At 34.9% G+C, this 14046-nt stretch overlaps 1 protein-coding gene across 4 annotated transcripts in view; it reads right to left on the bottom strand.

Moving 5' to 3' along the window:
* LRP1B (LDL receptor related protein 1B) overlaps positions 1–14046 on the bottom strand; it is a 1969831-nt gene that overhangs the window by 531806 nt on the left and 1423979 nt on the right. For all 4 annotated transcript variants that reach the window (XM_032356230.1, XM_032356231.1, XM_032356232.1 and 1 more), the window contains one exon: positions 140–280. In XM_032356230.1, the coding sequence (XP_032212121.1) occupies positions 140–280 (141 nt within the window). The remainder of the gene's footprint in view (positions 1–139; positions 281–14046) is intronic.

Here is a 14046-nt window from a genome sequence, read left to right as displayed (position 1 = left end):
TTTGCTCCTTATTTATTTATTTTTTTTAAACTAGAAGCAAAATACAAACCTTTCACTTGTTGAATTGAGAAAATAATATGAAAAGAAGAGAACATTATATATTCAAAAAGTGGCACAAATTCATTACAGTGTGACTTGCCTTGCTGTGCTTCTTTATCATACACTTTCATATGAACAACCCCAGAAGTCTTATTTCGCAGGACAGTGGGGTTTCTTCCATCTCTTTTGCTGCAGGTTCCCAGCTGAGCTAAGTTTTGGTCTGCCCACCACAGTTTCTTATCTGTAAAAGTGAAAAGATTTCTTCTATGAAAAAGATATTCATCTTATTAAATAATAGTAAACAGCTATTAAAGTATAATACTTTTTGATTTCTTTTGTTATATTCCCAAATTCTGTTTCGAAGGGAAACAATGAAATCACTCTCACTCTTTAAAAAATACAAACCACAGTGATATATTATTGTTTAAATTTTCCTCCCTCCTCCCCAATTAGAGGCTCTTGCCTTAACTTTTCTTTTTCTTAAAAGAAAATTTCACACACCATATAAATAAAAGCATATTCAAATTAATATAGAATTCAGATTATATTATTTACATACTTAAACATGATCACAGTAGTACTGTATTATATCTGTAAATGAACAGCAAAATCCAACCAAATATCCAAACAAAACTTATAAAAAAAAAAAGACTATACTCTTCGTTTGCAATATGGAAACTTTTAATAATTAGTACTCCCTGCTACTGATTCCTCGTAGTAACATCTTTTATTTTTTTGCATGGCTCATGTCCCTCTCTTCAAAATTTTAATAATGTAAACTGCTCAGTGTATGTGTTGAGTGCATGTATTGAATATTTTTTGTGGGGTGCATGTATTGGATATTTCTCTTAGAAGAGACACTGCAATGTGCCACAGATTTAAAAAAAAAAAAAAAAAAGAGTCTTGACCTTAAGGAAGCTAGCATGCTGGTGAAAATGATACATTTATTATTATTTTATTTCAAATTATTATACCAAAACTAGAAAGAATCTATTAAAATTCTCATTTTATAGATGAAACATCTAAGATTCATAGAGATTAACTATCTTAATCAAATTTATATATTTGGTCTTCCTATCTCCAAAATTTGGTTCTTTCTAAGACTCCATACTGAACACATAGATTTTAAGAAAGGCAATAATTTTAAGAAAGGCAATAATTCAAAATAAAGTTCATAATTATAAAGGTTTTGAACAATTTAGACTTTTCTTGAAAAAGCTAATTACTCACAATTGGGACCACCTCAATTTCTACCTAGAAGTTAAAGGTTATTTAATTGTATGAACAAAACAAAATAATCTTTACTTTCACCATACATTTATTCTTATTCAAATTCTACTATATTTAGACTGAACCAAAGCCTAGTTTCAGATATTTCAGATATTGTAATACAGACATCAACAATGATAATCCCTTACCGAATTTGATTTTGTGCAATGCACAATTCTAAACACTACAGATTACTTCATTTAATCTTCACAACAATTTTATTAGGTAACTACTACTATTATTAAACCATTTTGCTGAAAAACATTGAGACAAAATGAGGTTAAATAGTTTTCCCTAGGTCATACGATAAATAGGAGCCTCAAATTATAGAAAAAACCCCAGTTTTAGAGCCCATGGTGTTAAATTAACTCTAATATCCTCTTTCATTGATAAATGTTTAGTCTTCTCTCTCTTACATAGATATATATATTATAAAATATATATAATATATATATATAACATATATATATATTTTATAAATATATATATACTCACTAATCTAAGTGCATATGATTAGTGAGTAGCCCACTCATTTAGGTTTTGGTTTATACTCCTGAATTGACATAAGACCAGAAAAATTTCCTGTGAAGAAAATGAGTAAAGACTTTTACTGTAGGGGTGCCGGGTGGCTCAGTTGTTAAGCGTCTGCCTTCTGCTCAGGTCATGATCCCAGGGTCCTGGGATCAAGCCCCATATTGGGATCCCTGCTCAGCAGGAAGCTTGCTTCTCCCTCTCCCACTCTCCCTGCTTGTATTCCCTCTTTGACTGTGTTTTTCTCTATCAGATAAATAAATAAAATCTTTTAAAAAAAGACTGTTACTGTAGAGACTTTATTAAAAGTTGTACCGTATAGTAAATTAGACTAGATACATGTGTGTTCCCTTTCAATTCTTACAATATGTCACTGTGATAGAAATACAGAAACACAAAGCAGAAAAACCCATGTATAAACTCATAAAATAAACAACAGAATTGGGGCATATGAGTATGCATAAAAGATGGTATATAAGTGGAAATGGGAAAATAGGCAAATAGGCTAAGTTGCAACCTGGATCGTGATTTTTTTCCCCACTCTCAATTTTCATTCATTCATTACTCAATTTTATTATACTCCAATTAAAAATAAAAATAAGATAAAATAAAATCTGATTTTTAATCCCTCTTCATAGAACTCGGGATGACCTTGATTTCAGCTTGTAAATAATACAATGGGAGTGTTAATAAAGGCTAAAAATAGGATAATCAAGTGAAGATATTTTTATATGTAATATCACCTACTATCACCATCTCCCCAAACTTTTACACTGAGTTTACAGAGGTTTAGTAACTGATAGAAGTCTCAATTAAATATATAACCATAGCTCTTTTTAAAAATGCTCAGCAAAGAGGTTTGGAATATGAAGTTCGGTGCCCTGAATAATGTTCTCTTCATTTTAGCATTGGGGGACCCAAAATATGACCCTTAGCTCCCAAAAAAAGTAAAATTTGCAAGTCACAGTGTCCAATTCTATGCAGAGCTCCCAATGAGAAATCCCCTCCCCAAAAAGATATGGAAAAAAATATTTTTATTTTCATGAAGGAGGAGGAAACCCATGATAGACACCCAGCTCTATTTTGTTAGACATTATGAGAAATCAAGAATCTCCATTTCAATGAAAAAAGCCAGTAGAGTAAAAAATAAACACTTAGACATAAAGACACATAACCATAATTTAAAAAAATCTTAAAAAATTATCAAAGGTATTCAAATCATGTCTTGTTCTAGAAAAATTAAAGATGCTGAAACAAGGAACAATGAAAGACAAACTCTTAGGACATTAAAAAATACATGGTTGAGAAAACCTTCCATAATACAGAGGAAAAGGCAAATAGAAAACATGGTAAAAAAGGAAGGACAAGTTGACTATTAGTCTTAAACATCACATAGCCAGAATCACAAATCTGACAAGGAATCACTGGATTCTCCACTGCTATGCATTTACAGGAAAAAAAAAAATCAGCCAGTTTTACATAAGGGTGTCGTTAACTGAACAGTAAAAGCATTAATTTTATTAAATCTTGATCCTTCAGCACATGTCTTTTTAATATTCTGTGTGGCAAAATGGGAAGTGTGCATAAAGCATTCTGCACTACACTAAAGTATAATTGTCTGGAAGAAATGTATTTATGAGATTGCTTAAGCTGCAAGAAAAATTAGCTTTTTTCTCTTTAAGTTTTTATTTATATTCCAATCAGTTAACATACAGTGCAGTATTAGTTTCAGGTGTAGAATTGAATGATTCATCATTTACATACAATACCCAGTACTCATTACTACATGGGCCCTCTTTAAAACTCATCACCAATTAACCCATCCTTCCACATACCTCCCCTCCAGTAACCCTCTGTTCTCTATAGTTAAGAGTCTGTTTCCTGATTTACCTCTCTCTTTTCCTTGTCTTTTCCCCCTCTTTTCTTTCTTTCTCTTTTTTTTTTTTTTTGAAAATTAGCTAGTTTTTTTCATAGACTACCTTTTTTTTTTTAAGATTTTACTTATTTATTTGACACACAGAGAGAAAGCTTGCACAAGCAGAGGGAGCAGCAGGCAGAGGGAGAGGGAGAAAGCAGGCTTTCCACTGAGCAGGGAGACTGGTGCGGGAATCGATGCTAGGACCCCAGGATCATGACCTGAGCCAAAGGCAGCCGCTTAACCAACTGAGCCACTCAGATGTCCCCATAGAATACCGTTCTTTACTTGAAAGAACAACTGACAGACAATCTATGCCTATTCATACGTAGATGTTTGGCAGATATTTCTCAAAAATGAATGAAATGGAGAAGAGGGTTGAAGGACTGACAATATCCAACTTCAGAAATTACTAAAAAGTGGGGCGCCTGGGTGGCTCAGTGGGTTAAGCTGCTGCCTTCGGCTCAGGTCATGATCTCGGGGTCCTGGGATCGAGTCCCGCATCGGGCTCTCTGCTCAGCAGGGAGCCTGCTTCCTCCTCCTCTCTCTCTCTCTGCCTGCCTCTCTGCCTATTTGTGATCTCTCTCTGTCAAATAAATAATAAAATCTTAAAAAAAAAAAGAAATTACTAAAAAGTTACAGTAAGTAAGACAATGTGGTACTGGTAGAAGAATAGACAAACAGATCAATGGAACAGAATAGACAGTCCAGAAATATACCCCTATAAATATAATCATCTGATTTTTGGCAAAGGAGCAAAGGCAATGCAATGGAGCAAAGACAGTCTCTTAAAGAAATGGTGCTGGAACGGGTGGGTGTCCACATACAAAAGAGTGAATCTAGATACAGACCTTATACCCTTCATAAAAATTAACTCAAAATGGAACATGAATCTAAATGTAAAGTGTAAAATTATAAGACTCTCAAAAGATAACAGGAGAAACCTAGATGATGCCTTTTCAGTTTCAACATCAGAGACATAACCCATGAAATAAATAATTGATAAAGTAGACTTATTAAAATTAGAACTTCTTTGCAAAAGAAAATATCAGTACTTAGAAGACAAGCCACAGACGGACAGAATACTTACAAATGTACATCTGATCAAGGACCATTCTCAAAAATATACAGAGAACTCATAAAATTCAACAATAATAAAATGAATCACCCAATTTTTAAAAATGGGCCAAGGACATTGACACTTCATCATAGAAGATATGCAGATGGAAAATATGCATATGAAAAGATGCTCTGCTTCATATGTCATCAGAGAAATGCAAAGTAACATAACAATTAGATACAACGAGACACCTATTAAAATGGCTAAAAATCACTGACAACACCAGTGAGAATGTGAACCAATAAGAACTCTCATTCAATGCTGATAAGCATGTAAAATGGTACACCTATTTTGGAAGAATATTTGGTGGTTTCTTACAAAATTGAAAATACTCTTACTGTATTATCAGCAATCTACTCTTTGGTATTTAAGGAGTTAGAGACTTATGTCTACGTACACACACACACAAAACATGGATTTTTGCAGATTTATTCATAATTGTAAAAACTAGACTAGAAAACAAAAAGAAAAGAAAAAGAAACGAAAGGAAAAGAAAAGAAAAAAGAAAAGAAAAGCCTATCCTTATCCATGAGAAGGTAGTCAATCTATGTCAGACTCTATGTTGTTTACCCAAAAGTCACTGTCTTCCCTGTCAACACTGCTAAAGAAGAATAATTTCCACAGGCAACATTCAAAATGCCAAGCACAGTCTTTTGCAGCTTTCTGGTCAATAGAGGTGGCCATATAACTTTATCTAGATTACAGTTTCAGGGCAGGAGGAGCTTCTAGGAGTAACACAAAGCCTTGCCTTGTCTATATAAAAAAGTCTCTGAGGATAACCAGCTGATGGGGCAGTAGAGAGTTGCCAAATAAATGGGAGAAAAGGCAAAACAGATAAAACCATATCCTTGAGAACCATGATCAAAGAAACTTGTGCCCAGAAAAGACTATGACCAATCAGATATCAGTCTTCTCAGTAGTGACCAGAATGAAACTAGAACCACAGATAAATCAGAAAAACTATTCTAGGTTGTTGCAGTCCTCTACAAACATACCATTCATCAATCCTAATTCTTGCTCAAGATTCTTCAAATTTCCTGATTATATACCGCCTCAAATTTAAAATCCCTTACCAGGTTTTTAAATCATGACATAATCTGAATTGATTCCACCTACTAAGATGTCTTTCTATCTTCTCTCTAGGACATGCTACATCCACGCCTACCACCTCACAATTTTCATTTATTCATTCGTTTTTCAACTAATATTGAGCATTTATTATATTTATAAAGTACTATGTAGATAGCAGGAAAACCAAAGACATGTCTGCTTTTATAGACACTATGTTCTGGTGATGGAGAAAGATACATAAACAGGAAAGAAACAACTTTAATTCCTACAAATCAACAGCAAAAAATAAATAGATAAATTGATTGAAAATAAGCAAAGGACTTGAATAAACATTTTTCTAAAGAAGACATGTAAATGGCCCACATGTATATGAGGAGATGCTCGACATAACCAATAATCAAGGAAATGCAAATCAAAACCATAATGAAATATCACTTCACACTTGTGAAGTTGGCTATAATTTAAAAAAAAAAAAGATAGCAATGCTAGCAAGGTTATAGAGAAACTGGAACACTTGCACACACACTGCTGCAGGAAATATAAAATGGCAGAGCCACTATAGAAATAGTATGGAGGTGGGGCGCCTGGGTGGCTCAGTGGGTTAAGCTGCTGCCTTCTGCTCAGGTCACGATCTCAGGGTCCTGGGATCGAGTCCTGCATTGGGCTCTCTGCTGGGCGGGGAGCCTGCTTCCCTCTCTCTCTCTCTGCCTGCCTCTCTCTCCATCTACTTGAGGTCTCTCTCTGTCAAATAAATAAGTAAAATCTTAAAAAAAAAAAAAAGAAATAGTATGGAGGTTCCTCAAAAAATTAAAAATAGAACTATTTCATGACCTAGCAATTCCACATATCTGAGTATATATTCAAAGAACCTGACATCAGTATATCAAAGAGATATTAACACCCCAATGTTAATTGCAGCATAATTCATTAGAGCAAAGATACAGACACAAACTAAATGTCTACTGAAAGATGAATTGTTAAAGAAAATGTGGTATATACATACAATTCAGCCTTGATAACAGCCTTGATAAAAAAGGAAATATTCTGGTAGAGAACGTTGATAATGGGGAGACTATCAATGTAAGGATATAGGTGGTACATAGGAAATCTCCGTATTTTCTTCTTAATTTTGCTGTAAAACTGCTCTAACAAAATTAAATCTTTAAAAAGAAAAAAGATTTTGCCATATACAGCAACCTGGATGAACCCTGAGGACATCACACTACATAAAATTAGCCGGTCATAGAAGGACAAATACCTCATGATTCCACTTATATGAGGCATTTAAGCTAATCAAACTCACAAACAGAACAGAATGGTGTTGTCAGGGGATGGGGAGAGAAGGAAATGGGGAGTTGCCCTTCAACAAGTATAAAGTTTCAATTACATAAAAGGTGAAAATTCTAGAGATCTGCTGTACAACATTGTGCCAATAGTTAATAGTATTGTACTGAACACTTAGAAATCTGTGAGGAGGATGGACCTCAGGTTAAGTATTCTTACCATAATTTAAAAAATTAAGAAATAAAATAACTAAAAACTTCTATTAGTGCTGTGAAGAAAATAGGCACAGTTCCATTTTTTACTTATGTCTGTTTTTCCCATTTTCTTCTGCCTATAATTCCACTATCGTCCCCCTTCACTGCCCAAGTAGAACCTCACCCTGAGGGAAGTATTTCAGACTAGGATATCCCACATTGACTCTTCCTTCTCACTGATGCTAAACTGTCTACAGATAGAATCACATGGTTTTATATTTAATTGTTGCTTTTCCCTTTTTTTCACTTGTACTAATTTTGACTCTTTATCCGGAGATGAAAGCTCTTGAGAACAAGGATCCTGCCTTGTACTTCTTTATATTCTCCACAGTGCCTTGCATGATGTAGAAGTTTCCTAAATACATGCAAAATGATTATGGAAATAAATATCCCTAAAAATGTCTCCCATAACAAGTCATAACTCAGAAAACATTTAAATAAAGCTGTCTCTTCCATTCCTTGTTGATATTATCTTTTTAAAAATATCACTTTTTAAATATACTTTTCAAGGATCTCTCTCACACAAAGGACTTTGGTTTTTACTATGTACTTAGAATCACATGTATTTCTCTCACTTTTTCTTTCTCACATTGTTATTGATTCGAATCTACTAGAATCTTCAGAAAGTACCAAAATGCAAACACTTCTTGCTTAACTTGATGTCAGTTATTATGAATATCTCTACTCCACCATTATGGGTTAAATTGTGTCTCCCAAAATTCATATATTGAAGTATTCACTTCCAGGACTTCAGAATGTAACTGTTTTTAAGAAATAGGGAATTTAAAGAGGTAATTAAGTTAAAATGAAGTCATTAAGATGAGCCCCAGTCCAATATGACTAAGGTCCTTATAAGAAGAGAAAATTGGAAGCAGAGTAATGTATAGAATTGTTGAATTGCTATATTGTACACCTGAGACTAATATAATACTGTATGTTAATTATATCAGTATCCAAAAAGGAGAGACAAAGAGAGAGGGAGAAAGAGAGAGAAATTAGGACAGAGATATCCATACACAGAGAAGACTCAGGGAGGAGAAGACATCCATCTTTAAGTCATAGAGATAGGCCTCAGAATGTATTAAGCATGCTGACACGTTAATCTAAAGACTTCAAGCTTAAGAATAATGAGAAAGGAAATTTCCGTTAAGCCACCCCGTCTGTAAGACTTTGTTATGTGCCCTTAGGAAACGAATACATTTACTAATAGATGCATTAAAGGAACTTATGTAATATAAGAATTAACATAAATAACAAATATAAATTGATTCTGCAATAAAGTCTCTAAAAATCTTCATTCAAGAGAAAGAGAGAGAAAGGAGGAGAGGAGAGACAAGGGAAATAATCGTACCCAAGTGTGCTAAGTTTCAGGGCCTTTGCTAAGCTCTGATCATAAGCAAATACGGCTGTCTCATTTAATCATCATAAATGAGAAGTGATGTGTTAATACACCTCCTGTTGTTAAAGATGAGCAAACAGAAGGTCAGAAGTTGACCTTCTCCAAGGTCACACAGCAGAAGCATGGCGGGAACTCTCAGTTGGTATCCACCGAATTTCAGTGCTCTTGCCACTACATAGCACTGCTCATAAAATGATATACTCACTAGACCTAATAACACTACACTTAGCAATGCAAAATTACTTGACAAATGTAAATTAAAGTTTGGCCCCAAATTAAAAACAGTTGAAATATATATTTTAGTTATTACATTTTATTTATTTATTTATTTGTTTGTTTGTTTGTTTGTTTTTGAGAGGCAGGCAGAGAGAGAGGGAGAAGCAGGCTCCCTGCTGACCAGAGAGCCCGATGCAGGGCTCGATCCCAGGACCCGGAGATCATGACCTGAGCCGAAGGCAGATGCTTAACCCACTGAGCCACACAGTTATTACATTTTAAAATTATAATTATGAAGTTTTAAAGTTTTAATAAAATCTGACTTCTTAAAATGTATTATCAAAATTGATAGTTTATTTTTTAAATATTCAGAATATGATCTTTATGGAACTATACCAGAACTACTGAGATCCATATTTAAAAATTTATTCCTTCAAAAACTAGCCTTTTATATTTAAAATATAAAATACAACATTATGTCCAGTTCCATCTGAGTTAAAGATAAAGGACAATTAATTTTTGTATAAGTATGTCCTGAAAAATACCTCTACAAAAAATATTCACTTACATGAAATTCAAGTTTAACTGGGTATTATGTATTTTATCTGGCAATTCTATTATCTCTACTCTCTTCTGAAACTCCCAAGTTTACAAGAAAACAATGAAAAAGATATATGCCTATAAAGACAAGGAAGTCTTTATAATGGAAAAAAAGACCCAGGCTATAAAAATTGTAGTAGATTAAAAGCAGATTATAATTGGTGACTGAATCTACAGATAAAGAGAAAATCTCCATCAGTAAAGGGAGGACACCAGATGCAAGCTACTCTGTTCTCCAGAACTTCAGAATGGGTGAGCAACTGGGAACCATCAGGCCTCCAAAGACAGGGAGTGAGATGCCATTGAAAGAAAGATGATTGGTTTCGTCTGTCTCTGAAGGCATTAGAACCATATGTACACAGCCAAGAGAGCGCTGCTCTCTAAGCCTGGTCAAAGAGTTAGAGAAATACCTTCTGGAGAGGAGAGGATGAACTGGGGACCCTAAAAATAATACACAACAGAGTGTCTGGATACTATAAATAAATACAGAGATTAAGTGATAATCTACATTAGTGGTTCTCAAATTAAAGAATAAAACAGAATCATCTGGACCCCCATCCAGTCATCAGAGTACAAACCAGGCAGTCATCTCTTGGACCCTCACTCCTCCATGGTCTTACCCAAGTGTCAGCCAGTCTGAGTAAACCCGCTTAATTCTTCACCCTTATTATCTCAGGAATGTTTTATTTCCTCTCCATTTCCAATGCAACTGCTGAGCTCAAGGGCTCAGCACCTGTCATTCTCTCATTGCTAAGGAAACACTAGCGTGATCTTTCCAAAATGCAAATCTAAGCATATCACTCCTGGTGCTTGAAACTCTCCAATGGCTTTCCCCTGCCAACCCTCTAAGCAGGGCACAAAGGCCATCATGATTTGATGCCTGGTGAATTTTCCATCACCAGATCTATCACTGCCCCAGTGTTCCATGTTCCAGGAATACTGAATTATAATCAACTTCAGTTATCCCAGGATAGATTAACCACGTTTCGGCAGAAACATGTATAGAAATAATCAAAAGGCAGTTTATTTGTAAAGAAAAATAATTAAAACTACTGTGAATATGAGAAATAGCTACAAATCAAGAGGAGTCTCTCATTTCCAATTATATAGGAACCATTACATTTTTACATTGTATCTACTGCAAATCAGAAACGCCCCTCCACCTGGACAAGCAGAGGTGGATATGTTTGCTTACAGCAGCAGTCTGTTAGCCTGTTAGCTGCTCCTCTGTGCAGGAGCAGCTCTCTATCGTTTGTCTGAAGCCTGTGTAAAAATTCTGATCCTTATGGCTGTGATGGAACTAGATGTCTCTTTGCTTTGCTAATACTTGGTTTTTGTTGTTTTTTTTTTTTTTTTTCTTAAAAAAGAGAATTTGGAGAAGGACAGTGAAGGCTGGATGGAGAGCACTGCAGAATACGGCCCAGAATTCTGTGTTGAAGCTTTTGTGACCTTGAACTGACAGTCATGGCCCTAAACTCTCCATTCATTGTTCTATTGAGAGCATTGCCTCATCGAGAGCTGAGGGGGCAGTCTGAGGTTATAGGGAGAAAAACTTGAGAATGGCAGGTAATTTAATTTCCAAGTTGATGGCTTCACTGTGTTGCCAGTGAACTAGTATTCCTGCAATGATGGAGAGATTGACAGTGAGAGGGAGGAATTAGCTGACAAAGACAAAGGAGCTCCAAATACCTGCTTGCTTGGGTGTTTAGAAAATAAAAAGAAGTAGAGTTTATTCAATTAAATTGATGTTACCTAAGATAGTTTTCATTAAAAACAGGGAGTGGAGACAGAGCAGGAGGAGACTCAAATAACAGAGCAGACTATTGGAACATTTTAATTGCATACATTTATATTAAATATTCATCCTCTATCACAGATGTGTTTAATTGTGCTTGAACTATGTTCTACCTGTATCCTCCTTCCATTTTCTATTATCCTAGTTAACAGGTTAATATATTGTTGACAGTTTATATAATTCTCCAAAATGATGCTTCCCAACACCTCTGTACTTTTTTGCATTTGCCCTTAGTTTACTTAGTTTACTTCCTTACCTCCACTACTGTAACCACCTCTACTCTCATCATCTGAATAATGGACACATTTTCAGACGCAGTTAAAGTGATACCTCTGTTTGGAAGCTTTGCCGTCAAAAGGGAAAGTGGATCACCAAATTCTTTTCATTCTATGATTTGTGTATAATATTAAAACTTTCATAATCCCATAACCCTTTTTTTAATTTACATGTACGTCTCCTTATTTAAAATGTAAGATTCTTCAGGGAAGGAATTATGTCTTATTAACTCTTATCCTCCATACTTATGCCAATGCCATTCACACGGAGGGTTTTCAAGGCTGTAGGAGGTAAGAGAATGTGATTTGGAGATATACATACCTGCTTTGATGCCTGCCAGTGATACTTACTCTCTGTGTGATCCTTAGAAACTTACTTGGACCCTTAATATTTGTCTCCCCCTGTATAAAATGGGAAAAATCCTACCCACTCACATGATACAAGAAGTACTAGCTAAGTGATTTGAATGGTAAAGATAATAATCAGTACCTTACTGAATAAAGAAATGAATGAGTCAAAAGAAAATAAAAATATATGTGAAATTACTGATTCTATTACATAAACAATTAAGAAAAATGTTTCTACTAATTATCAGCAGTAATGTGTGAGGAGTTACTTTTTCAAACTGATGGATGGATTTGCATTGTATTTCTATGCTTTTATTCTACTTCTCTTGCAGCTAATGAAAGACAGCACCATGTGCTACCCTTTGTCATAGGGATTATTTTGACCTGATTATTTTGAGAAAAAGCAGACAAAGGAGGAGCTCTGAAAACAGTATAAGTTACCCTTTTATAAGGGACATTTATGTTAGAAGGGAGGCCTGTCCCATAATACCAGAGAACATTTGTTTATTGGAGAAACTTTCTGTTTCAGAGGGCAACCTTTGCTTACCATGCATTCGCCCTTCTCACTTTCCCATCAGTTGCCTTCTCCCCTTTGAATGGTCTGGGTCTGAAGTCCCATACCCCTGTCCCTTTCTTTAGCTAAGGTTGAGAGATAAGCCTCCATTATCTGGCTGCCTTTCCAGTCTCCTATATTTTGGGGGCTTCTGTATAGACATACAAATTATTTTTTTCTCTTGTTAATCACCCCTTTTTTACAGGAATCTCTTATTCAAGAATCCATGAGTTAAATGGAAAATTATTTTTTCTTCTTTATACTAGTCATAATCATTAGCATGGACGTTGATTGAAATTAGTAGTGTAATTCTTGACAGTAAAAAAGAATTATGCTATTTGCCTATGGTGATCACTCTAGAGGCGATCATCAAGTCCAAGTTGTATGCAAGATGACCTATTAGGGTAGAAAAAATAAAACATTAGAATTTCCGTTTATAGTTGTAATTGTAAACAAGTGAGATTATTAGTGTTCAAAGAAAACAACTTCTTTGTTTGATATTTACTTATACATTGTTTAAGTGAAGGGTTTAAGAGAATAATTTTCCCCCTGTTAAGGGCTCTCTTGCTTAAGAAAGTTCTAAAGTAGGTTAAGTTAGGTGATGGCTTTCCTCTTTCTGACTGAATTATGTGCTCCTAAAATTATATACTGAATCCTTAACCCCCAAAGTGACTTCATTTGAAGACAAGGTTTTTAAAGAAGTAACTAAGGATCATGAGGTCATAAGGGTGGGTCCTAACCCAATAGGAGTGGTTTCAGGTTAAGAAGAGACACCAGCGCCGTGAGCACAGAGTAAAGATGACAAGAGGACTTGATGTGAAGGCAGTCATCTGCAAGTCAAGAGGGCCTGAGGAGAAACAGAACCTATTGAATCCTTCATCTTAGAAGTCTAGCTTCTAGACTTGTGAGAAAATCAATTTTATTGTTTAATCTACTCAGTCTATAGTGTTTCATTATGGCAAACTTAGCTAATACACTACCCCATATCTACTAGTTTTTGTTTGTTTAATTTTATTTATTTATTTATTTGTCTGTTTGTTTATTTCATTTATTTATTTATTTTTACTTGGTAAAAGCTTGCTGCGGAAGTTATTAAAATGAGTCTGAGACATTTTGAAGGGCCAGGCTGAGAAGCACAACTGAGAGAAAATTCAGCCTGAATTGAAAACAGATCTGAACCTCACTTCTAAAATACATTCTGTTACCTACATCCAAATCCTTTCTAAGACCTCCATTCCTCTCACTTCTTCTGGTACCACAATGCTTCGAGCTATCAGTCTCTCACCTGAACTCCTATAACAACAACCTTCTGAAGTTTTCCAAGTTTCCAAGATTTCTATTTGTGCCCCTCCCACAGCCCAGTCTTCTGGGCTTCAC

This window comes from Mustela erminea, chromosome 8 (assembly GCF_009829155.1).
Source record: "Mustela erminea isolate mMusErm1 chromosome 8, mMusErm1.Pri, whole genome shotgun sequence".
Classification (NCBI taxonomy): Eukaryota; Metazoa; Chordata; class Mammalia; order Carnivora; family Mustelidae; genus Mustela; species Mustela erminea.
This window is presented reverse-complemented; position numbering and strand designations above follow the sequence as displayed.